Genomic DNA, 27,304 nt, shown 5'->3' with positions numbered 1-27,304 from the left:
ATGCAGACCTGGGCATTGTACAGCCCCTGGGCCACATCTGACCCTTTGGCTATCCCTGACCATCCCGCAGAGCCGGATTCACAGGAGGCTTAAACATTTATTTTAGTAAAATATTTAAAAAAAAAAAACTTTAGTGGTAGCTTCTTCTCCTTTAAGGAGAACCATATATGTGCCACATGCATGCCACAGCGGAAGTAAACATATTCTACACTTGCCCACAGAATTTAAACTAAGCCAATTCCATAAGAGAAAAGGTAAGTGTGTGTGTGTGTGTGTGTGTGTGTGTGTGTGTGTGTATATATGCATGTAATTTAAATTAGACAGAAAGTGTTTGTGTGTGTGTGTGTGTGTGTGTGTGTGTGTGTGTGTGTGTGTGTGTGTGTGTGTGTGTGTGTGTGTATGTGTAAGTACTTTAAACTAGAGGGAAAGTGTGTGCATGTAAGTATGTATGTGTATGTAGAGAGAAAGCGTGTGTGCATGTATGCGATTTAAACTAGCCATTCTGTTCGTATGAGACAGAAAGAAAAAGTGTTTGTTTGTGTGTGTGTGTGTGTGTGTGTGTGTGTGTGTGTGTGTGTGTGTGTGTGTGTGTGTGTGTGTGTGTTTGTGTGTGATTTAAACTAGCGGTTCTGTTCTGTATGAGAGAGAGAGAGTGTGTGTATGTTACTGAATGATACCAGAATGATACCACAGTACAAGCAGAAAATGATAGATCTCAACAACTGGCTATGTTTCTGGTGTCATTCTAAGAGGATCCAGTATCTGTCTGCCTGGGATGACATGATTGACAGACATCGATGGTTTGACAGAGATGGCCTGCATCTGTCACCCCTGGGCTTCCGGATACTGGCCAAGGCTCTTGTCACCCCTATAGTGCCTTTTTTAGGTGGTGTTCCAAAGACCAAATCACCACTATAACAGCTATAAAAAAATGCAATTTGAGGGTCATGCTGCTCAACGCTAGAAGTCTAAATCTCAAAATGCACTCGCTCGAAGCACTCCTTAAAATGGAGAACATCGACATCTGTGCTGTAACAGAGACCTAGTTCAAGGCATCAGAAAGCACCCATGCACTACCAGGCTATAACTCATTCCACACCTTTCAGCCCCAGAACTTGGACTGAAGCTCCAAAGGCGGTGGTGTTTCCATATTCATAAAGGATGTGCACACCCCCAGACTGGTAGCCCAACATAATGCATCAGAGATACTTCAGGTGCAGCTAGCATTAGGTAAGACAGAGATTCAGGTCGTAGCCTGCTGTAGGTCCCCAACCATTACCCAAGACTCACACTCCATGTTCCTAAGCACCCTGGAGAATATTAGGGTCTAACCTAACACTCTGATACTCAGCGACTTCAATTACCCCTCCATTAACTGGGAAAACTATTCATGTACCAATACACTTGCCCAACGTTTCCTGGAATTCATGAATTCCAATGCCATGAACCAGCTCATTCTTACCCCCACTAGAGGTAGCAACATCCTTGACCTGGTCATTACTATCATGGGCGACCGTTAGTCTGTACCAGTAGACAAATCCTCCCTGGTTAGATCCGACCACAAACTAATCACCTTGGAAATCCACCCCCACCCCACCCCCCGCAAAGGTAACTACCTTGAAAAACTTCTCCAAAGCTAACTCTGGGCTCCTAAAAACAGAGGTGGCTAACTTCACAGCACCCATGCAATTGGAAAACAGCTGCATGACCACCGAATCACACACTAATGCCTTGTATGAACACGTACACAAATGCATGTATCTTGCCATACCCAATAGAACCAAGACGCTCTCCTCCAAAAAAAGGAAGCCAATCTGGTGGTCCCCAGCCATAAACAAACTCTACAACAGAAGGAGGAAACTGATGCAAAATAAGGTGAAATCCCAAGACTGGAAAACTCCCTTATCAGCCTCAACAAAAAGTTGAAATCCCTCATCAAATCCTCTAAAGCTAGCTATGAAAACAGAATTGCAGCAGATAGTAAAGACAACCACAAGGCCTTCTATAGTTATGTAAAGAATCTCCACGGCAATACCCAGATTTGCTCGGAGCTGTTGCACAATGGCACCTCCACTAGCCAGATGCATTTTTTTTAAATGTGCCATTTCAATAAATGTGAGTTTCAAGGGCAGAGAAGTTTATTGCTGATGATAAGTCTGTTTTCATTGCAAGACTGTATTGTTTGCATAGTAAATGGCTATTTGGCTATTAGTGTTTGTGCTATTTTATTTCAATATTTGTAATCATTGTAGAAGTAAATAAGAAAACAATATGCACACTGATAGGTTTGAATAGCGTTTATGGTAATTGGTGGGGAAACAGCCAAGTAGTGGAACACTGGAATGGTTGGGTAGGGGGCTGCTGACAGGAATGGAATAAGAAGGTGGGAGAGAGAAGTAAATGGGCAGGGTTATGGGAGGTATGAGTGGTGCTTCATTGGTCCCGCCCTTCAAAACAGTCCCAGTTTCTCATGCGGCCCCTTGGGAAAATTAATTGTCCACCCCTGCGATTAGAGGGTATTTTTATACCATCATTGGTACTTTGCTATAAGAAAAAAACTAAGAAGAAAAAAATACCCCTCTCTGTCTTTCTCTTCACATATTTTCTGGGTAAAGACAAGTATCTGTGTCCGTTATGGCAGAAAATCCAACTGGATTCAAAAAGTGCATTTTCTTTGGGCACAAGATTCACAATTTTGATGCCCACAAGGAATATGTCTATTGCTTAGGCACTACCCACATGGATGCAGACTGCTGTATTTGTGTGCCAGAGCACTTAATATAGAAGAAATAAATTAGTTTTGAAGGGTCTTCTTCCTTTTACCTCCTCCTCTTCTCTTTTAACTGGGGCTCAAATCCACTCCAAGAGGTTTGACAAAGCAAAGCTTGGTTCCGCTTCTAAAAACAAAGATAACAGAAGAAAGTCTCTAGGCCCATCTCTGACTTTGGCTCCAACCTCTGTGCCACCATCAAAAATTTCAAAAAAAGATAGCTCCAACTCCCTCGGATCCTGCTTCCTTGAAAGCAAAATCTCCTCAGATCTGGTAGCCCCAATTCTCTCTGGACCCAATACCTACTCAACTCTGTTCTCCCTTTCTACAGGAGATGCCACGGAAACACTCTAGGCCACCATCTACCAGCTCTTTGCTTAGATTCTCCAGGAGCTTGTCTGAGGCTGAATTGGATAGGATGATGAGAAAATTACTCACAGTTCACATCCAGATGGGGGTAATTCTGTCTCTGTCTCCCATCTGACCCATGAGCCTGCCCATCACTGATTCTCACTTAATTTCTCCTTCACCGATCAGTTCTGTGATTTTGGAGCCCTTGGATCTGAGATCCCTGGGGATGTCCTCATCAGATCCAGAGACTGGTCATTCTTTGACTCTGACTACTTCCCTGAGCCATCTGGCTCCAATTCTTTCGATGCAGGAGGACTCTCAGAGCCAAAGCATTAGCACTGGCTCTAGGAGGCTGGGATCAACTGTGAAGTTATTGGAGCTGTCCTTGCCTCCTTGCCTTTCAGTCCTTTGGCGCTGGACAGCTTGGATTTGACTCCGTACTTGGAAGGAGGGCCTGAGGGGGATTCAGGGGTTGTTGGCACAGGGGATATCAGCTTCAGTGCTGCCAGCCTTGGTCTCCCCTAGGCCCTCTGTCTTTGAGATTGCAGAGATGGCCTTCTCTTTGCCTAAAGAGAGGACATCCTTGCCCCCCCCTCAGATCCCATTACTTTACCACCTTTAAGTCTTAGTTCTGAGCATTGTACTTCTATTCCACTGGATCAGCCAACCCATTCAAGTCTCCAGTCAGTACCTCAGGACTCCCCTGTCATTTCCGGTACCTCACCAGACCATCCCACTGATGATGTCCCTCAGAAGAGAACATGCAAAAGGAGACAGTTAGATTCCCCTCAGGAATATCTCATGGAGGACAGTGACTTTGATGAAGGGGAAGGGTCCTCAGATCCCCACCTGGGATGTCTCATTTGGAGGCATATATGAACATCTAAAACAAAAAGGTGTATGTTCATCCAAGACCCCTTCACAGGGAGTTGGTGTTCCTGAAGGCTTTCGGGTCTGGCCTGGCTACGTCTTGGCTGACTCCCCTGGCTGATGAGCTGCTAGACCTTGGCTTATGCCATGCTTGGAAGGAACGAGATGTTGTAGTGCCTGTCCCCAAGCACCCTGATAAAATTTTAGACCCCCCCCAAAGGATAGAGTGTACTGGAGCAAAGGGGTCCCAGTAGATGCCATGGTTGTGGTAGCAGCCACTAAGAAAGCGCTCATGGAGCAGAGATCATCTGTCCATCCCCCTAACAGGGAGTCTAGGTCCTTGGACAGATTTGGTAAGCACATTTATGCTTCAGTGACCTTTGCTGTGTGGTTGTTGAATTATTTGGCACACTTCACAAGGTTACAAAGAGATTTGACTAAAGAGCTCTCCAAATCTCTTTCCGGGTCCATGTCTATGGAGGACCAAAACAAGATCTCTTCATAACTGGCCACCCTCCAGTACATATCAAACATGTCCTTGAGGTTGATATCCCATTCTGCAGAGGGTAACTCATGGGAGGCAGGTTCGGGCATAGCCATCAGGATACATGCCTGAAAGCACCTATGTGATTTTTTGGAGCCCTTCAAGTCTTCATTCTTCAGTACTCCCTTTGATGGATCTTCTTTGTTTTGCCCAAAGATGAAGAAAACACCTCCAGAACTGAGCAAGACGGAAAGACTTGTCTGCTTTTGGGATCAATTTTTCTGCTCCTGAGAGACCCTTTCCCCGGAATCAACAAGGAGGCAGAAAGATGTGCTTCCACAGGTCTCAGGGTCCTTTTCAAGACTCACGAGTAGTTTGTTCTTCCACAGACAAAGGGGGGAACTCTAATGGAAGACACCACCCCTACAGCAGAAGTAGCCCACAGAGCTATGGTTTCTGGGACTGTTTCTCAAACAAACCCTACCAGTGCTCCTGAAAGGTTGCTTGGCTGCTGCTGTCTGGAGGAAGTCAGGGGGCATTTGTTTATGCATCCCAAAGCCTGGGCATTCTTCACAAAAGATCCATGGGTGCAGAGAATTATATCAAGAGGTTATTTTATACCATTTCAAACCCCTCCTTCAAAAATGAAAAGAATCCCTGATGTTCTACCCAATCAGAGGGAGGCATAAACTTTAGAAACAGAAAAACTGCTTGTAAAAAGAGTCATCCAAAAGGTCCTCCCAGGCCAGATAGGATTCAGAACCTACTCAAGATTCTTTTTAATGCCAAAGAAGACAGTGAACTTGAGACCCATTATGGTTTTCTGCAAATTAAACCAATATGTGAAGTGTTCACAGTTCCGAATGGTCACGTTTCAGTCTGTATTGCCCCTGCTGTAAAAGGACAATTGGATGTGCTCAATAGATCTTCAAGACACATACTACCATATCAAAATGAACAAATGCTCCAGGAGATATGTGTACTTCTCTCTGGGGAGCCAGTCATCACCAGTTCAGAGCACTGCCTTTGGGACTCACCACAGCCCGAGGGTGTTCACCAAATGCTTGGCACTGGTAGCAGCTCATCTGAGACTGGTGTGATTCAGGGTATTTCTATACCTAGACAACAGGCTTCTAACTGCTCCAAACAGGCATCTTTTCCTACAGGAAAGAGACTACTTGCTCCAGATGTGTCTTCACCTCGGCATCAAAGTTAACTACAGCAAATCGCAATTCACTATTCTGCAGAGTCTGGAGTTCACAGGTACTCATGTAGATACCATCAAATCAGATAGCATCTCTTCCTCCAGCAAGAATTCAAACACTCAGATCCCAGGTCAAGGAAGTGATCTTACGTCATTCTCTGCCAGCAAAACTAATCTTGCAAGCTTTTGGGTCAATGGCAGTAGCAATCACTCTGGTTCCTTTAGCCAGATTTCTTATGCAAATTCCTCAATGGACTCTGCCAGTGCAGTGGTCTATTCTTCAAAAGTCCTTGTTTGTCCCAGTCAAAATCACGCAGTCTTGCAAGAAATATCTTCTTTGGTGGCTTCATTCGGACAAAGTTTCTTAAGGCCTTCCCTTTGTTCTTCCCCTGCCCACTGTCACAGCAACCATGGACACCTCACAACTGAGGTGGGGAAGCACTACTTGGGAAGGATAGTCCAAGGTACATGGTCCACAGAAGGCTAAAGCACATATCATTGTCCTGGAAATATTGGAAGTAAGAGCAGTCTTCCTAGCATTGCATGTCTTTCAAGATGTTCTCTGATCTAGGATGACTGCTATTCAGATGAACATTATGTCTGTGGTTTGGTACATCAACAAACAGGGAGGAATCAAATCTTATCCGCTATGTTGAGAAACAATAACAGTGTGGCAATGGGCGATCTCTTTGGGCCACTTTCTCATAGTATCACACATACTGGGTAGACGAGGTACAAATCCGACAGCAGCCAACAACGTAAATAACTCACAAAATGCTGATACAGGCTGGCGTAATGTACTCGTTCCTATAGTAAAACCAAAGCTCAGACCAAAGATAAAATAAATTCTGAATTTATTGAAGAAAAATTATAACATATCCTGGTTAAGCGCTTTCATCCACTCAATAGTGGACTTCATCAGAACACTTTAGAGAACAACTGCCTGATATTTATTTATTTTTATTTTTTATTTATTTAACATTTGTTGACCGGGAATGTCCGACTAGGTTCCACAGAGCCTGTTTTCAGCGGAGGCCCGGGGAGAAATGCTCCAGATGCATGTCTTTGGAATGTGGGAGGAAACCGGAGTACCTGGAGGAAACCCACACGAACACAGGGAGAACATACAAACTCCACACAGAAGGCACCCCAGCCGAGAATCGAACCGGAGAACCTCTTGCTGTGAGGCGACAACGTTAACCGCTGCACCACTGTGCCGCCCATTTTAAAAACATTTTGGCGCCAAAAACACATTCAAAATTTAAAGTGACATTAACTAAAAATAAATATGAACTTCAAATGTACATTTGCTGAAACTGCATGCAATATACACGATCTTCGTTCAGCAAATTGTTCATATATTACAAAAATTGCACTTCTATTAATAAAATATTAATAAATACATACAAATCATACACTAGCTAAAAATTACTAACTATAAATACATTCATATACTATGTACTAAAGAAAGCATTCCTGAAGTGCATTCTAAAAAACATACTAGTAATTACAAAAAATCTTCTAAGGCATTTTCTAAAATATTTTCTAAAATGTCTTCTTATTACTGGTGGGAAGCTAAATATTTTGTTTAACATTCAATACTATTAATATTGTTTAATTGATACATCACGATTATTTGAGCAAAAAGTTATCAAAAACAAATATATTAATTTTAAATTAATAATATTATATACATACATGCGAATATTTCTTTAAAATATAAATAAATTCATCATATCCAAAAAACTATTGTCTGAAATAAATTCATCATATCCAAAAAAAACTTTAATATACCTACATAATCTGCTGACTTAACCAAGCTGCAATAAAGGTTTAATAGATCATGCATATTGCATGCAATTTCAGCAAATGTACATTTGAAGTTCATATTTATTTTTAGTTAATGTCACTTTAAATTTTGAATGTGTTTTTGGCGCCAAAATGTTTTTAAATATCAGGAAGTTGTTCTTTAAAGTGTTCTGATGAAGTCCACTATTGAGTGGACGAAAGCGCTTAACCAGGATATGTTGTAATTTTTCTTCAATAAATTCAGAATTTATTTTATCTTTGGTCTGAGCTTTGGTTTTACTATAGGAATGAGTACATTACGCCATCCTATATCAGCATTTTGTGAGTTATTTATGATTGCAGACAAGCTAATCAGGTCTTTCAGTGTCAAAAAAGTGGAGAGAATTTTCTGTTGATGGGACCAGCCATGCTGCAGTCTTTTTGCTTCTCCCCTCAATAACAAGCTCAGCAGGTTATTGGGAGTCACCGTAAGATGCTCTAGTCCACAGATGGCCCTCTGGTCTCCAAAATATTTACCCCCTTTACCTCTAATCCCCACATTTCTGCAGAAAGCATACTGGTTAAAGAGCACAGTTATTCTCATTACACCTTTTTGGCCACATCAAATGTGTTTTCCTTTCCTGTGACCTCATCTTCTGCATCCACCTTGGATACTGGAAACCATTCCAAACCTGCTGACTCACCTGACAGGGATGACCCATCCAGAAATACCAGGCTTCAAGTTGACTGCATGGTTTCTCCAGTTCCACTGAGTACTAGACAGCCCAGGCTTTCCTCCTCAGTCCTTCATGTTTTATTATCTTTTCAAAAGGCTCCTGCTGGGAAGAGTTACAAAAGTAAGTGGAAAAGATCTGCTCTCTGGGCCCGTAAGAGAGAGATTTGAACCCTTTTTCTGCCCCTATGCTAGCTGTACTTGAGTTTTTAGCTTCAATTTTCAAAGAAGTGACTATTTTTTCTACTACTAAGATACAGTTGGCTGCCATTTCAAACTTTTAGATTATGCAAAGCATTTATCAGAGGTACTTTCTTGCATAGGCCTCCAGTTAAGGATCCTACTTCTTAGGAATTAACTATCCTATTTCAAGGTCTGACCCAAAGCCTCTTTGAACCTTCAGCCAAGACAGATCTTAAGTTTTTTTTCTGGAAAACTATTTTACTACTTGCCATTACATCAACTAGACAAGTATCCAAACTCCAGGCTTTCTCCTCCAAATCTCCTTACCTGGTTTTCCACAAAGACAGGGTTTTCTTATAGACCAACCCATCTTTTCTGCCTAAGGTAGCTTCTGGGTCTAATATTAACCAGGTCATTAACCTTCCAGTTTTCTTTTCAAATTTATTGAATAAGGGAGAGTACATATATCTTTTGGATGTGCATAGACAACTTTGGTTCTGTCTCTGTCGAACCAAAGATTTTAGGAAGACTAACCAATTGTTTGGATCCTTCTCACCTAACAGATTGGACATGGCAGATCTAAACTTACTCTGGCCAAATGGTTAACTTATTGAATATCTTTTGTCTATAGCAAGAAAGGGTTGTCCTTGCCTAAGCTCCCTAGAGCTCATTCCACAAGGTCTGTGGCTGTATCCTCAGCTTTTTGGTCAAGGAGATTTATAGATGACATTTATGCAGCTGCCACTTGGTCCAGTGCTTGTACATTTATTGTTCATTACAAATTGGATTTGGTTTCTAGTAATAGAGCTCCCTTCCACAGTACTCTGAAACATCCTTCCATGAGGACTATCTGAAATTCATCTAGTTGGGCACTCTGTCCCGTCAGTTGAGGAATGAATGAAAATGACATCAGGTAAAAAAGTTATGTACTCACTATAGCAATATATCTGTGTTGTCCATTTTCATTCTTCCTCAACTTCTCACCCTCCTAACCCCCTTCCCTTCCCTTCCATTCTGGAGAGACATAAGGAATAATACTTGGCAACCTCTGTTCCTTTTCCATACTCCAGTTCTATCCTTTTAATCTATACATTTTAATTTCCTTAGGGTATTGGTTTACTGGGGGCAGCAAACTCAGCCTGAACAATGTTAGTTTGGCGAGGTATTAAGGATAAAGGTAGGAGCTTGATAGGTGGATCCAAGGATCTGGAAGAAGTGGCTGAGTTGGATCTGAAACCCATCAGTTAAGGAAGAATGAAAATGGACACCACAGATGTATCATTATTGTGAGTACATAACTTTTTTCTGTAAGTAGTGGATATTTTTCCTAATCCAAACACAGAAAGAGACATTTCTCAACTAAAGGCCGTGTAATTTAGTAAATATGAAATTATTTCTCACCCTTAAGCCTCAAGACAGCATCATAAATAGGTCTTTTGATGCTTTATAATGCAGATGCACATCTTCTGTATGCTTTCTGATTTCTGTGGCTTACAGCCCAAGCATCAAAATGATATCCAGAAACTTTGAATCCTAACACAGTCTCAGTGAGTTCTTCCTGGAGTTTGTGTGTTTGATGTTGTATGGATACCAACAATGTATGCAGTGTTCCAGATGTGGCATCACTCTGCTAGTATACAAGGGCAACAAACAGCTGAAGTAATAAGGTGTTAAATGCCTATTAACATTGTTTATATGCTGAACATTTATATTTTTGTTTTAATTAATAATTTAAGCTATAGTGAAAAAAAATCATTGGTCTCTGGAAATCCTGTATCTTTTTTCATTTTCTGTTATTGCCAGAGCAACTAATTTTGAAACTTCTTGCCAACATGAGCTGTTTTACAATTTGTCAGATTAAAATCAACATGTTGCATTCTACTGCCATCTTTTTCTCTTCAAACTTTGACTTTCATTAGCAAATTAGGTTTTATTGTTAATGTAACTAAATTCTGGAATTTCACATTTCTTGCAGACTAGTATTTCTTTTGTGACCTCCTATGATTTGGTTAAAAGCTGCTCTTGAGTTGTATCTGCATATGTCTGCACATTTAATATGTTTTCCAGTGCTGTCTGAAGTTCTATGTAACATAGTGCACTTAACTGTTTATTGATATGAATTCACATTGCCTTTTTGCAGACTAGCTTTCTGACTTTTTTTTCTTTCCCTCATCGTACGTCTGGGTTCTTTTCATTGTCTTCTGTAGCAGGTGTAACAGTGTTCGTCATTTTGTTTCACTGATCTCTGTTTCTTCTTCTTCTTTTTTTTAAATAAGAAACATCTTTATAAAATTGTCACTTATGACATAGACAATCATGCATTTGTATAAATGAAGACAAACCATATTGACATACTGACATATTTTCAGTTGTAAACATTGTACACCACTTATAATCTATCTTGTCATTGTCAGTCAAACACTACATAGCTCATTCAATTCCTGCCTTCCTCTAAATCTCATTCCTCCTCCAAAACATTATCCTACATGTATTCCCTCAATTCCCATTTTATTCTATGTAATTTGCTCCTACCCTTTTCTAAATGTAAATATCCCATTTCCAGTTGTTTTATCCCTGTTACTATATTCACTACTTCTTGTACATTTGGTTTAGACTTTGATTTCCCTTTTCTAGTAATTGATTTTTTGGCAGCCACTATAGTTAGACTCAGCAAGGCCTTGCTATGTCTTGGCAATTCCAATTCTAGATCACAGCTCAAAAAAAAATCATTTCCATAGTTACAATACTTTGCTTACTCAGTATTTCTGATAGATTAGTCTACAGGGAATTTTTAAAGTCTGCCAGCTTATTGCATTACCTAAAATATGTTCCCAATTACCTCTTTCTTCCCCATCACACATCCAACATTTGCAATTTACCTGATGGAAAAAAATGTTGGCATCTGTTTGGGGTATAAAAATATCTATGAAACACTTCCAAGCAAATATCCTAAATCTTTTAGACTTTGTTGCATATTTGAGAGGGATGCATATATCCTCCCATTGTTTCTTTGTGAATTGCTTATCCAAACTGTCTTCCCAGTCCTTTCTAACCTCCTCTGACTGATTCCTGTACTTATGATGCAGTATATTTTATATGCCCTAATGATAATCCATTTTAACAGCAACTTCTGTTCTACATTCTACTAAACACTCTACCAGTGGTGGTCTTTCACGCAGGGTCTCTCTCTTCCTTTCTTTTTGCCTGTACTCTGAAATTAGGGAAGGCAGTCCCCTCCATTTTCTTCTTCCTATTTGTAACTTTTGAATATATAGCTTTCCTTATGTTGTAATATTGCATATTTTTTGTCATTTTTATTGTTTTATTAACTCAAATGATTACATTTGAAAAGAGAAACAACTGTTTGCCAAAGTCACTTGATCAGATAGTATCTGGTGTGCATGCATCAAAAGCTTTGTGTTTGATCAAAAAGATTTCACTATTTCTTTGCTGAATTTTTTCATTGAATTATGATTCTAAAAATAGCATTAATCAAAGTGACCTGCTACAAGCACATTGCACTTTTATAACTAAATTCGGGTTGGGTTTTTCATATTACATTGGACTAATAATGGCAGATTGCAGGTGTAAATGTACAATGAGGCAGCACATTATAAATGGCTGAATAATGAGAGGGCACATTTTAGTGTGTGTGTGTGTGTGTGTGTGTGTGTGTGTGTGTGTGTGTGTGTGTGTGCGTGCGTGCGTGCGTGCGTGCGTGCGTGCGTGTGTGTGTGTGATTTAAACTAGCGGTTCAGAGCAATATAATTGTGATTTGCTTTAGATTCCAGTGAATCAAACAGAAAACAAAGGACTAGAAATAAGAGTGGGGGGGATTTAGAGGGGCATACATGTACATAGATGATATAAGTGGATGGAAAGAACAGAAACACACACACATATATATATGCTATAACACAAGGAAGGAATGGAAAAGGAGAGGAGTTAACAATAAAGAGATTGCAAAATAGTACGGAGAAGAGAAAAATGGTAAAGCAATGGAAAATCAAGAGAGAACAGGATGAGATTGAAGATGCAGCAGCTAAGTACAAGGAAAACATAAACAATGCTAAAAACAGAAATGGTTTGCAAAATAAAATGTTTTAAATCATTCTACAAGATATTTTTAATAGGCAGTTCACAAATGTGTGCTTTAAGAAGGTGACATGAACTGTTAACATACTTATTGGATGAGTTAGCAGTATTTTGTTTTGCCTCGTTATTTCATTACACAATACCCATTAACTGTTTTTTCCAAAGACGGAATACACCAGCAGATCCATAAGAACCAATGAAGAAATACATAGCACCTTGAGTTATTAGGAAAGCAGGTTGTGACAGTTAGCAGTAACTATGTGTAGAGATAATATATGGGGACTGCATGACATACCTTAAAAAGTGAGAAAATAAAAATGTTTCAATTATCAAAATAAAACAAAAACTATTTTCTTTCTTTCAGAGGCTCAATGACAAGTCTGGAATCTTGTCACAGTGGATTCTCTCAGCTTAGTGCTCAGACGACGTCTTCCAGCCAGTCACAAAGTAGCTCTTTGATTTCCAGATAAGGAGCATCACACATCTTCCAGAAGATGGTCGAAATTCAGAGTACATGTAGTGCAGTTTGCAAAGCTGGGGTCTCCTTGAGTACGGGCACGTGCAGATGTGGAAGTTTGTAAATCAGCTTATACCACATTTTGAAAAGACAAATATGTGACCTGGGGATTTTTTTATCATAACTGAGACTATTTCCTTGAAAATTGATATTTAGATATTTTTCTGAAACAAAGCAAGATAGCCCCTACTTCAGTGTGTGTTCTAGCAATAGCAACAAGAACTGTGTAACTTTCATACTTATTTCTGTCTTAAGGGCTGAATGATGACCGCAGAGTTCCTCTGAAAGAAAAAGCCATAAAAAAGCTTTCAGAATAAAACAACTCGAGCTCAGCTGTGGGCATGTCATTGTGACACTAATTAACTAATGCAGCTGTGGAAGTCTAGATACACAGTCCAGCATGGTGTATGCTTTAGAAACAGTGCATTGGTGAACTCTGATTTCGTTTAACTTTTTCTGGCATGAAAACTAGACTAGCCATAGAGAAAAGTGAAAGTTGTTTTAAAAATAGTCATTTGATTTTTAATCTTTAACCTAAAGCACGCTTACTGTACTGTAGCTAAATTCACATGTGACTGCGTCTAATTCCACATGGTCCTTTCTGAAGCACACATTTAACCCATATAGAATCTGGGGGTGCATGAGGTTCTTGCTTTGGATGTGCTGTTCTGGTACCACATCACAGTGCTGCTGAGAATGAGGATTATGATGATGTGGACAGATGAATCGCATAAAAAGCAAATGGTATGTTACACTGAGTCTGCATGCCAGCGGATGAGGCAAGAGCTATGCATTTTAACTTGTGGCAGGCCAATGCACCATCCTCTCAGTTCTCTAACTCTTCCTGGTCACTGGCATAATACCTCTTAAAACACTGTGCCCATTTATTGTAAGTGTATGCCTCAGCACATTTCTACAGAATTAGATTCAGCAGCATGTGATTTTAGCTAATGAACTGCAGAAACTAACAGCCATAGTCTTTATGTATGTACGTCTAGATTTGAGCTTGGGTCGGAAATGCTCTTTGCTCTTCCTGCCCTGTTAGTATGCTGGGGGTAGGTAAAGGCATTTTTGCCCCAGAACAAAGGGCTTCTGAAAATAACTAGCAATAATTTTTACACTGGAATTTTTAGCATGGGCGCACTGGAAAGACTGCCTTATAGTGTTGTGTGTTTTACCTTTTTCAAATTTAGGAAATGTATATGCTTTTGTAAGTATTCCTCATGTATCTATTTATAGGACATAAGCTTATAAAATTCTAAATATTTTTTAATTATATTTGAGCACTTTATTCTAACATGCCATGTAAGCAGGCATTTGGTAAAACCAATAGTTACTGTTAATTGCAATTTGATGATGTAGCATTAGTCCTAATACTGTAGTTGATTATGTGGGTCTGCCCTCCAGGTTTTAGTTTGGTTACAAACATAGATGCAAAATAAAAACCCAGGAACATATCATTATAGTGAAAACTGAATCATTAAATCCTATCTGGCAAAATCTGATGCACTGAACACGCACAATTATTGAACAGATTTCATTTTGCATCAATACATATATAAATGTTGAAATGCAGCAAGCAAGGCATAAACTCAATACTGTGTTGATTGTTTTAGTGGGCAAACCGCTTTGCATCATCCAGCTAATGAAGTAATCCAACCAGATATTTTGTTTACACTATTGAATTCATGGCAAAGAGAAACTACTGCATCCTCAGTGATCTCGCGTCAGTGAGCCCAGCTGCTGGAGAAACCAGCAAAGTGGATGTGAGCGAGTAGCCAAAGGTCAGCTCTCTCATCTCAGGGTGCTTTAGCCGACTTTATAGTTTTTCCCTGGTGGAGGTCAGATGCATATGCAGCAAAGTAACTGCTGTGCTAGGTGCTTTGGTCTACCAAGCAGCTTATAGGTTCATAGGTAGGTACTAGGCTATCTGCCCAAAGGCATTTATGAGCCTAGCCAGAATGTATTGGCTTTCGCTGCCCCCTTAGATTAGTTCCCTGTGCCTCTGTCCAACAGAGCCACTGAAGTGATCCCCGAGGTAAACTTTCTGTTTCCCATCCACTCATCAAGATTTCTTTTGAAGAGTGTTAGCGAGGAGCTCTGCCTTATGTAGATTGGGATCTTGTTCCAAAGCATGGGAAGTCTCTGGGATAGGAATCTATCCCTCCAGCACATCCTATTTATTGTTGTGGTGAGGTTTAGATCCCTAGAGCGTGTGGCTCGCGGGGATAAGGTTTTCTTTAGGTGGAGCATGTCCAGCAATTCTGGGTTGGACATGGTCTTGTATGTCAGGCAGAGATCATCTCTGAGTAGGCGGTATGCAACCGAGTACAGCTGTAATTTCTTCAGTCGATCTGCATAGGGCATCTGTTTGAGGCCAGTGATCCTCTTGGTGAGGTACTTCTGTGGTCTTTCCAGCTGTCGCAGGTGTCTTGTAAGGTACATCCCAAATGGGGCATTGTAATCTATGATGGGTCTGATGAGTGATGAGTAGAGGGACACAATGACCTCTTTTGATCTGAATGCGAACCCTTTTGTGATTAGGTGGGCCACGTAGAAGGATTTTCTAACCACTTTGGCAATGTGATTATCAAAGGTGAGATTACTATCTGCTTGGGTCCCCAGATCCCTTATTACGTCTTCTGTATTTAGGGGACTACCACCTATGTGGTAGTTTCTGGGTACTTTGTTTTTTCCAAAGTATCTGTAAAGTAAAAAGTAATATTTTAGATGAGAATAAGTGTGTGCAAGTGTGTCTGTCCGTGTGGGTGTATATGTGTGTAAACACAAACAACGCTGGCAGTATTTCAAGCTTTGCTTCAGCAGTGCATCTGTTGGTTGCCACTGTGTGGGGAGAAGATAGGAAATATGCAAAAATGTCCTGATCCTTGCTAGAGAAGAATCATGATCCCTGTCTTTAACTGCCTTCTCCGAATGCCCTTAGATGCCAAGAATGAGGAGAACATAAACGAGCCCCTGAAGCAGTTAGGAGTTCAGTGGTCATGGAGATGGGATGGAGGAAAAAAAATGATTAAAAAAGTATTTCCTTTACTTCAAGGGTGGGTGACCTTACAGGAGGAATATATTATTATTGTGGGGGGGGTGCAGCCCAGAACATAAGGGGTTCCGGGGGGGGGGTATTTATCTTACAATAACATACTATACTGGTTGTGCAATTTCAAGAACTGCTGCTTCCTTTTTAAATGTCAGCAGCATTTTTTTCTGATTAGATGGCTGCTTACATTATAGTAAGTGGCCACACATAGTCATATCTTACAGACTGATGCGTTTCATATTTTTGCAAAGAAACTTGCAGAAATATGTAGTGAGTGTTCCTTCCTATAACCAAGTTTCACTAAATCCTATTTGGTCATTTAGCATACAGTGATTCAGTCTTCAATATAATATCATGTTCCTGAATATATCCTCTCAGTGTTTTGACACAGCCGTGGGGTAGATTTCTGTGGTATATGGTATGAGAAACTTAGATTTTTGTAGTAAGTGGTATAAGAGAAACCTTAACAGATATTGTGTTCGTTCAATCATTTCATGAATATATAGTTTAGAAAAATAGAGTAGAGTTGTTAGTAATAGTCACTGACTGTTAGGGGCTTCTTCAGATTAGTGTTATAAGTGCTTTCATTTTGCATAATTAGTATTTAAAAATGTCAAATCATTTTAAACATTATTTTAAAGTTTCAGAGCAGTACTGTTTGCTATGCAGAAAATGAGTGGCACAGAGTTTATTGATGAAATGTTTCTTATATTACTCAGTAATTTATTTATTTATTTATTAATATGAATTAGCCCAGCCGAGTTACTTCAGAACCATTTTACTAGCTGGTGTACGTTTTTCTTTGAGCCTTGGTTGCCCGAGAGTAAATGCTGATATTTTTAAACTCAATGCATTAAGCACATAATAGAAAAAATGACAGGCAGTTTTGGGAACTAGGGATTTTTTCGCCTTCTCTCCCTTCCTGTGTGTTAATTGTTCACTCAAGCAGTTGGCTGGCATTTCAGGTGTCTCTTTACAAGGGAAGCATCATTTGCTTTTGCAGTAGTAGGATCATCTGTTGTTAGACTGTAAATGGTGTGCTCATGTCATATAATATCCATTATTTCTCCCCTGATGCTGAATTTTTTCTGTCAGTTACGGGTCTAGGCAATAACAGATCCTAAAAATGGAAATTGCAGTCTATCAAAAGTACAGAGAATCAGTATAAAATCTTGTGAGATAATATACTCATCATGGATGTCTTTGGAATGAAAATGACAAACTAATCATGCACATTTTAATCTACCCATATTATGTAATATGAACGTCATAGTGCAGAACATTTTGTATAATTAATCATGTTTATTATGACATTAATCCATTTGACTATTAATTTGTAATAAGCATTACATTCCAGTTTGTAATCAAAAATTTGATCTAACACTTTGGCGAGACTGTAGTTGTCCATATGTCATACTGATGGTGCATCTTTGATCAGTGAGTAGCTTAAATTACATAGATACAAAGTATCCAGGTCTCACATGCCTTGCCTCTTCCATGGTGCCATCTTCCTTTAAGGAAACGCTGATAACATTCTAAGTGGTGCAAGGTGCATTTCTGCTGTGTGCTGCTGCAGTTACCATCTGCTCTGTTGCAAATTCAGTCAGAATATTTTTCTAGCTGTTGACATCACATTGAGTCAAATCAGTGTTAAATGCAGTTTGTTCTGAAGATGGAAGATGAATCTGGAGTCCGTGAGTTGATAGTACTGTAAATCTACTTAACAAATTTATCTGTAAATAAGCTAAAGAAATGCATGGTTAACTGTTTATAACCTGTACACTCAAGATAACCATTTCAGATGAGGTGACTAATAGTTCCTACTATGATGAATATTAAAAAATACTGTTTATAAAATGTTTTTAGGAATACCAAAAGATATACGAATGTAATGAACCAACTCTGTGGTCTTGTTTTTTGAGTAAAAGAATGTAGTTAAAATAAAAAAAATAGTGTTTCATGACTATTATTATTGTATCAAAACAAGCAGATTTTACATGAATTATTTTTTAATTGACTCTATCCTCACAGTTTGGGACACGAGAGACTAGAAGAAACCCTGTAGAAGCAGTGTTTATTGCTTTTCTTCTATTAAATATGAGATGTTTAGACCTCGTGTTGGTCTATGGATTGTCTGTTCTGCCATAATGGGTATACAGCATGTCCTGCTCTATAGTACCAACTGGAGGATCGGTACCCCTGCTTACCACCATTATTAAAGCATTCCCTAAATTAAAATGTGTCTGTAGTTATGTTACTCTTCATCTCTTCTCATAGTGGTAAAACTCAGTATGAAGAAGAATGAACTCTTACAAATTAATTTAATTTATGGAAAGCAGAGGGTGAAGTCTACCAATTTCGATCTTTTCTGGAGTGCAGTGAACCAGATTGTAATGTGGATTTTTGTGGTGTCTGCAATTCTGGCACCACCATATGCTAGAATTGTGCTTAAGATGGAATTAATTGATTTGCACTGTTTGAAGCTAGCATGCCTTCATACATCAGCCAAGATATATTATAATGAATTCTATGCTGGGATGCTTAGCTTCATGCAACCAAAGGTATCTCTTCAGCACAAATAGCAGAGACCCTAGTAAGTGAGTTTGATACAAAGAGCTAGTGAGCTAAGCTGCAAATTCTTTTATTTTGGCTGCTGCGAAGAGCAGAAACCACCAGTTGTAGGTCCAACGCTGTACATTTAGTGGTGGCATCTGTGGTGTTACATTCTTTTTTTTTGTAACAAGATTTGTTTTCTTCCATTGCAATGCTGACCATCAGCTTTCCACACCAACCAGCTAGCCCATTTATGTCCTTCATCAGCTTCTCCCTCCTGAAGTTAGCCCATTTCTGTCCTCCATCAGCTTCCCCCTCCTGAAGTTAGCCCATTTCTGTCCTCCATCAGCTTCCCCCTCCTGAAGTTAGCCCATTTCTGTCCTCCATCAGCTTCTCCCTCCTGAAATTAGCCCATTTCTGTCCTCCATCAGCTTCCTCCTCCTGAAGTTAGCCCATTTCTGTCCTCCATCAGCTTCCCCCTCCTAAAGTTAGCCCATTTCTGTCCTTCATCAGCTTCCCCCTCCTGAAGTTAGCCCATTTCTTTCCTTCATCAGCGTCCCCCTCCTGAAGTTAGCCCATTTCTTTCCTTCATCAGCTTCCCCTCCTGAAGTTAGCCCATTTCTTTCCTTCATCAGCTTCCCCCTCCTGAAGTTAGCCCATTTCTTTCCTTCATCAGCTTCCCCTCCTGAAATTAGCCCATTTCTTTCCTTCATCAGCATCCCCCTCCTGAAGTTAGCCCATTTCTTTCCTTCATCAGCTTCCCCCTCCTGAAGTTAGCCCATTTCTTTCCTTCATCAGCTTCAGCCTCCTGAATTTAGCCCATTTCTTTCCTTCATCAGCTTTCCCCTCCTGAAGTTAGCCCATTTCTTTCCTCCATCAGCTTCCCCCTCCTGAAGTTAGCCCATTTCTTTCCTCATAGGTTCATAGGTTCATAGGTTCATACTAGGCTATCTGCCCGAGGGCATTTACAAGCCTAGCCCATAGTTTTGTGGCTTACGCCACCCCTTTAGTATGGGGAACTATACCCATTATTTTGCTGTGCCTCTGTTGAGCAGTGACACTGAGGTAATCCCTGGGGTATATCTGCGATCTCCCCCTCCTGAAGTTAGCCCATTTCTTTCCTCCATCAGCTTCCCCCTCCTGAAGTTAGCCCATTTCTTTCCTTCATCAGCTTCAGCCTCCTGAATTTAGCCCATTTCTTTCCTTCATCAGCTTTCCCCTCCTGGTTAGCCCATTTATTTCCTCCATCAGCTTCCCCCTCCTGAAGTTAGCCCATTTCTTTCCTCCATCAGCTTCCCCCTCCTGAAGTTAGCCCATTTCTTTCCTCCATCAGCTTCCCCCTCCTGAAGTTAGCCCATTTCTTTCCTCCATCAGCTTTCCCCTCCTAACCTATTAGCCCTTTTTTCCATCATAATTTTCTCTCTGCTGATGAATTAGCCTTTCATCCCTCCATTCTAATAGCAGTTACCATGATGGAGATGAGAACAGGCCAGTGATATACTGTCATCCAGGTGGGTGTGGTATTTTTGACCATAACTTCTCAGGGACCTGAATGTTCAAGTCCCACATAAGGTATAGGCTTCCACACCCTCCCCATTCCAAGCTACGGTGTAGAACACAGTTTGACAGGCCAGTGGCACATTATTTGCTTCCGTATGATCACTTGCTGCTACAACAACTCAGGCTTCTACCAAATGGCAGTAGTGCAATGAATCATACTGTCTCCCTTTCATTGAAATGAGTGACCAAATGTCAGCAGCTCACATCTGCACCTCTTGCCTGGCTCCATCCACAGCTGGACATTTAGTTAATCCTTGATCATCTTAGGCAGTCAGGACTTCATCATTCTGTTTCATGAAGCTGAAAGTCACGTCATATTCTTATATTGCTTGTATCATCATAATTCCAGGAAGTGACAGAAGAACTTCAGGCTGTTAGTTGAACCTGTAGCACTATGGTGCAGGATGGATCACAGCCATTATTTTTCACTTGTTGAAGCACAGCATTTCACGTTCCCCTCACTTTCCACTGTTATGTGTTAAGGGGGTGACATCACCATGTGCAACAGTAGTGAAGACATAAGCCTGGGCTCAGCGAATGTCATCCATTGAGGGCAGGAGCGCCCCCTAATTGTTGAGTTTGTCCATGCTTTGTTCTGTTTGTAGCAATGATGTAGGGAATAGTTTTAAGACCAACACCTAACCAAATATCAGGAACTAAAACATGCTGTGGTAACTATGATGGACTTTGTTCTGAGTATATCAATGATCCAGAGATGGTTGGCGCTATTGTGATGTAAACAGTTTCTCTAGAGCTTCTGATTAATGCTCTCTTGGTCTATACCAACATGGGGGAGGGGGGAATGACGAGTGTGTAAGTAACCTTTTTATCTTTCTTCTTTTCTTTTGTTCCTGGGATATCACCCCAAAAAATACATTCTTCACAGGCTTTACAGATATTGTGCATTCTCTCTGTCTTAAGAATGAGAATGTAAAACTGCAAAGTCTGAGAATCATAATCAAGTCAAGTATGATTGATCTTTGTAGGCTGTTTTGCTTCACACATTCCCTCTGAACAGAAATACACTGCCATGTTGTTATATGCATTTTAAAGCAATGGGTGAATCAGTATTCTTCCTTTATTGCTTTAGGTTAGCTGACATGCCTTAAGTTAAAAATGCACGCTCAAGTCATTTTTTCATTCCTACTTTTGAAGCAGGTATAAAACTGGCATGTATAGAGAGCATCATAAATCTGAAGTGAGGACCTCTAAGTTATCCAGAATTGCTTTCTATTTAGGTAAATGCAATAGGTTAATCTGTTGTGCATGCCATATGTAAAGTAGCTTGTCTGTTCTTTTTTTTGGTAGCTCTGGGTGAGCCAGTGTTTTCTTCAGAATAAAAAAACATGGTGCTAAGATCTGTCCTGTAGGTGTGATTCAGCAATTAAGGTCACTTCTTAGAAGGCATTACATTTTTACGTCTAACATAATTTTTGGTTACATTTTACCAGCCATTATGCGTGATGCTACTGTAAGTATCCTTGTGTAATATGGCCAGTTTGCTGGTTGACATCATCTCAGAATACATAATATTTGAGTTCTGCAAAGTGACATTTGGGGAAGTTATGTATAGAAGCAGGGTGGGGGAGTACAGGCACAGAGATATGGAGCCCTAAATGTAGTAAAGGTGATCTGGGGCTACTAAGTGAGCTAGATGCTGATGGAGCTGATAAGGTAACATAAACTAAGTGTCTTATATCTAGGGAAAGGCAATAGTGCAACTGAACTGCACATACCATTTTGGGGTGGCATAGTATCGCAGACTGGCAAGATGTCATTTGGTTCGGGGCAATGCATAAATGTGTCCTCTGTTATCACAATATAGCCATGACATTACACAAATGTAGTCAAAGGACTGTAGGGTCATAATGGCCATTGCTGATGACTCAGTCCTTCCTTCCACCTCTTGTCAGGAGGGGCACCTTGCATGGGAAGCCAAGTGCTACTGCAGTTAGGAGGTACAGTGCCAGTAGGGTAATAGGGAGGTTCAGGAGCAGTTACCATTACACTGGGAGCCCAGTATGTTAATCTAAACGTAGAATGTCAACATTTAAGGACTGGTTGCCTGAAGATAATCTCATATACATAGGAGAGTATGTGGATTGATCTGAGCTGATTTTCCTGATTGACTGGAACTTATATCAGCTGTACTTTGTTTTATATCAAACAATCCAAACTGTCTCTTTCACTCTTGGAGACTGTCCAAGAGTAGACCGTTAATTTGTCAGGTTGCAAAGTTTCACAGTCAATACCCTATGCCTTTGACTTAAAGTATTCATATCTTATGTTTTTGTCAGTGGTGTAGCAGATGTTTAGGTGTTTTATGTAATTTTATAAATCAAAATTACTGTGTATATATCTAAATTATATGACTTTATGCAGAAGGCTTGTTAAGCACAAGACTTCACATTAATTTTAAATGAATTATTAAGGGGAGGGTAGGACATAGCACTAGTCAGGCAAGTTAAATAACATCTTTTTCATCTCCACATCAGAGTGTGAGAAGCTGTGGAGCTACTGGTCTATCTTCTGGATCTCTAAAGTTATTTCTTATTGGCTCAATCCCAAAACAAATTCAGTTGACAACAAGAACACAATGAACATAGTCTCCAGTTGACTTCCATTTCCATATCATTGTTCTGGAATTTTTTTTCTTTATTATCCTTGAGCACTGTATAATAATCTTTCTGTAGTGGCATCCCACTTTTGATATTAACCAACTGTTATATGGTATTACTTCTCAACAAGTTTCAGTGATTGTTTTTTATATTTTCTTCTTTTACTGGGAGATGATGAGGTTTGACCAGTGGACTCTGGATTATATTTCAACTCTATAAATGGTGTATATTTCCAGAGTAATCTGCACATTAACGTGTAAGCCTGGATATTCAGCTGTAAGTTTTCATGAATGGAAACTACTTTAGAAGGTATTCAAAGACATACTTAGTAAATAGAAACATTCAGAACTGCATTATTTTGTGTCTTCATCTAGAAAAAACTCAAATGTTCTGTTCCTTTTAATCCAGATCTTGGATGTTTTTGTCAAGAAGCATTGCCTTTCTTCTGTAATAAGAATCCTTATTGTAATTTATCTTTTCTTACAAGCACACAGTGTGCATAGGTAATTCAGACTGTCTTCCTCATGGCGAATGAGTTTTCCTTTTATAGTAATTGATAGTAAAACCTTAATTTTTTTCCATACCCAAATTTACCATGTCATGATACAGTCTCCCAGTGTCAATATTAGTCAGCACCCATTTGTGCCACCAACTGTTTTTTTATCAAGACAGGTTAAGCAAGGTACTAGGTCAATACCTGAACTGGTGTGAACTGGCAGGTGTTGCTGGATGTGGAAAAACAATGTTGGTGATTATTCCGCAAGCCATTGGGATTGCAGGTTTATTGCAGGTTATGAGGCAATAACTTTATTTGCAGGAGAGGGATGGTAGTTCCCAGAGAATGTTTCACAACTTATTGGTAGTGCTTTAGGGTGTATAGAGCTATAATGAGTGGCAGAATATATCTAAAATACTGACTAATGATGCAGATATGGACAGGGACCACCAGGTAAAATTACAACACGTGACTAGTGTTTACTGAAGAGATTTTAGAAGCAACAAGGATATGAATCTTTACTGATGTGGAATGTCATATGGTGGGACCTCTCAACTGTCATTGTTCTGGAGGAATTGTAAGGCTTGATTTACCCCTTTATACAATTTTCTGAATCCCCTTCATCACGTGACTTTCCAAGCCCCCCAGTACACAGAAAACCACACTATGTGACCAACATACCAGTGGCAACAATAATTTAAAGAAAAAGGGCACACATCTTAAATCTCCTTTTTTTAGAAGCAAAAATGAATAACCTTGTTTGGTAGAATTTTGCGATACAGTTCATTAAAGTCTACAGATTTTACACTGTCTCTTTGATAATAGGCTTATATTTTTCCATCATTTTATCACTCTGTGTTTTTTAAACGCCTGCTTCTGAGTAGTATCCCACATTCCTTCTGGAAATGGGAAGAGTTATGTGCTATTTAACATTCAGATTTTTTTCTTTTTTTTTGTTTTATATTCAGATTTTATGATAATTAAATGTCCACATTTTTGATTGGATGTACCCACTTTTCACGGCCTTTTCTATCTATTTCCAGTGTCCACATGTCGAGGCACTCAAATCAAGGAGGTGCTAACATTCTGCTTAAGAATAGTAAAGATAGATATTATTTGCTGTTGTCAGTTTAGCAGAATGTCATCAGTGAAGGGCACATTAACACCCACCAAACAGGCACAGTTTTGTGAGAACAGTCTAAAGTATAATGCCACTTTCCAGCTGATATAACTGAGTCCATATTGTGAAGAGAAAGTACGCCTTGGATGCTCATTACTTTTTGGGCCTGTATGAATATCAGGAATTTAACATGAGTCTGTGTCACTGTGATACAATATTTTGGAAGCCATATCTAGCTCATGTTAGATAGCTTTGCACTACATAATGTCCATCATCTGTTCAGTCAGCTAGAGACCTTGCAGATTTTCTGCTGTACAAAGTATATTTTTAGTTGCTTAGCCTAGTTTTAAGTATTGCAACCCAAATGTTTTGTCTAAGAAATTATTTGATAAAATGTTGCCACCAGAATTATTAACTCACATAGGTAAAGCTGAAAGGGTACGTCAATATACTATTAATTTCTTATTTTGTATATTTTGTTATATTTTTAAAGCCATTCATTGCAGCTCTGATTTTAAATACATATCTGGAACCAAATTTTTTTTCTGCATTATTTGTTGTTTTATAGGATTTATAAGGTGCTAAATGAGAATTGAAAGTACAAAGCTTTCATGATCTTAACTACTCCAACATGATTTCAACAAGTTTGGATGTTTGTGGTTGTTTTATAGGATTTGTAAGGTGCTAAATGACAATTGAAAGTACAAGACTTTCATGATCTTGAGTACTCCAACATGATTTCAACAAGTTTTAATGCTGTATTCCTTTTGGCCTCAGTGTCAGGTATATTCCTATCAGTATAACCCCCCTCTCTCTTTTTCTGCCTTTCTGTAAAGGCTTTGCATGGCATATTTCACTTTCTGTAACTGTGTGCTGCATTGCTATATAGACATAGTTTTCAGGCTTTGAAGTCCCTTTAACAAAGAATTTTTTTGTGATGGCAGTTTCTTGGCATAAATTAATTAAGTGTAATGTCTTTAGCAAATACCTTGTCATGATGCCAAGGCAAAATTTTAGTCCCCTTTAAAAATGGCATTTATTTACAGACCATTAATATTTTATACACTAGAGAGGCAACCATGAATGGTGCAGATGATGGTGTTCCTCCCACTTTACCATATTTTCTCTTCAGTGCATTAAAATCCCACCATTACGAGATGTTACATGAAATGCTGATATTATCAAGCAGAGCAGCTAAATAGATACACTGACATGAAGTACCATATTTGTCACATACCTAATGAAAATGTTTTTTGTGGTATTTATCTTTTCAGATTGAAATAATAATAATGTGCTCTAATGGTTTTCCATGGAGCAAATATTGTCTCCAAAATTTGTATGAATAATTTAACCAGTATCAGGTGATACTTCAATTGGCATGCTCTGAAGCACAGAAGCTTCTGTCTGTGAACCTGCACCGACTGCTTCTCATGTCAAAGTGCATTGGTTAAATTATTTTTTAACTATGTAGTTGTATCCCCGGGGATTTCTGTTACTGTAGTGTTTTCCTGACAGCCACCTCCAAATTCTTGGTTTTCTGCTGATCCAGTACACCATCAATTCAGATGACTTGGAATTTGTTGATGTTTCTGTCATTGAAGGTTAGCAGGTGACTTGCATATTGCAGTACTGTCTAGTACAGGCTGGCTGGCAGAACCCATTCCGTAGCTTCAGGGGTATCCAATTACTCCTCAGCGGCTCTTACTGGCAATGCCAGTTTTGATTCTTCTTCCCTTTTTTTCTTAAGAGCTTTTTATTCACATGGTATATTAGATTTGTTAGCATATTTTATATTTAATGTACAGCTTGCCAGTACATTGGTTTCCTGTGACAAATGGCAAATCTGTCCTTTTAAGTAGTTTAGGACAGTTTGTCAAGAAAGATTCTGCCCAGATGATACAAAGCCTCCTTGAAGATCTTCCGACAAGGCCATAGAGGAGAATTATTCACTAAGGGCAAATGATATGGCGTTTATGTACTTGTTTTTATTTTTAATTTTTCATTCTGTAGAAAGGAACACCTTAGGGTGGCCCATTCCTGCAATGTTAATCAGTTTACTTTTAGTACGTCTTCAGTAATGGTTATTTTGAAATAATAATAAACTTTGTATACCTCATATCCATCCTAAATTAGGCAGGACTGGGGGTTTGTTGGGAAGCCTACATGTAAAACACAGTCAGTATATAGATCTTCATTTTACTTGTAAATATAATTAATATGTGGTGATGATTTAGTCCAGAAGCAGTGCAATGGGATATGTTTTAAAATGCATTCATTAATGTGTATACCAATAATTTTTAACATCTGCACTTCTGAACAGAAGCACTTTGAAAAATGAGGTATAAAGATGATACCTTCCTGGTAAAGTTATTTGTTAAAACAGTGGGTTATTGTTCCTAAAATTGTTATTTGTTAAATGAGAGGGGGGATTGTTTTTAAAATTTACACATACTAACTTTATTTAGCAATGTTCATTACTAACAGCTTCACTCAAAAGCAAAATGTAGATCTTGTAATATGGTTGCCTGTTTGCATGATTTAGATAATTATTGCAGTGTACTATTATATAAATACACTATTTTCATTAATGTTTTTTTTTTCTGAATCATTAATGGCTTGGTCTAGCATTGTTTTATGGGACTGATGACATATGACCATGTATACCTGCTATTACTCTTGGGTATAATGTAAACAGATTTGAGAATATTCTGCAAACGTCTTTTGTGAGAGCTGAACCTCTCAGTAATGATGTTGAGTTGAGACTGGTAGTGACTGTATCATTTGTAACACTTCCCCCTAAAGTGCTGATTTTAAGATTTTAACTTGCTTTCAGACATGAAATTAATAAACTACTGAGTTTGAAACAATCTTTGCTTTTGTGTCCTTTATTGTCTTCCACAGTCAGAT

The 27,304-nt window shown here is 39.2% G+C and overlaps 1 protein-coding gene across 3 annotated transcripts in view; it reads left to right on the top strand.

Annotated features, from left to right (window-relative positions):
* LOC122816582 (SEC14-like protein 5) overlaps positions 1-14,972 on the top strand; it is a 1,360,693-nt gene extending 1,345,721 nt beyond the window's left edge. For all 3 annotated transcript variants that reach the window (XM_044089470.1, XM_044089469.1, XM_044089471.1), the window contains one exon: positions 12,843-14,972. In XM_044089470.1, coding sequence (XP_043945405.1) covers positions 12,843-12,948 — 106 coding nt within the window. In that variant the 3' untranslated portion in view covers positions 12,949-14,972. The remainder of the gene's footprint in view (positions 1-12,842) is intronic.
* The last annotated feature ends 12,332 nt before the right edge of the window (positions 14,973-27,304 follow it).

The sequence above is a fragment of the Protopterus annectens genome, chromosome 12.part0 (assembly GCF_019279795.1).
Source record: "Protopterus annectens isolate FY-2018-M chromosome 12.part0, PAN1.0, whole genome shotgun sequence".
Taxonomy (NCBI): domain Eukaryota; kingdom Metazoa; phylum Chordata; order Ceratodontiformes; family Protopteridae; genus Protopterus; species Protopterus annectens.
The sequence above is the reverse complement of the archived record's forward strand: the minus strand, read 5'-3'. Positions and strand labels throughout refer to the sequence as shown.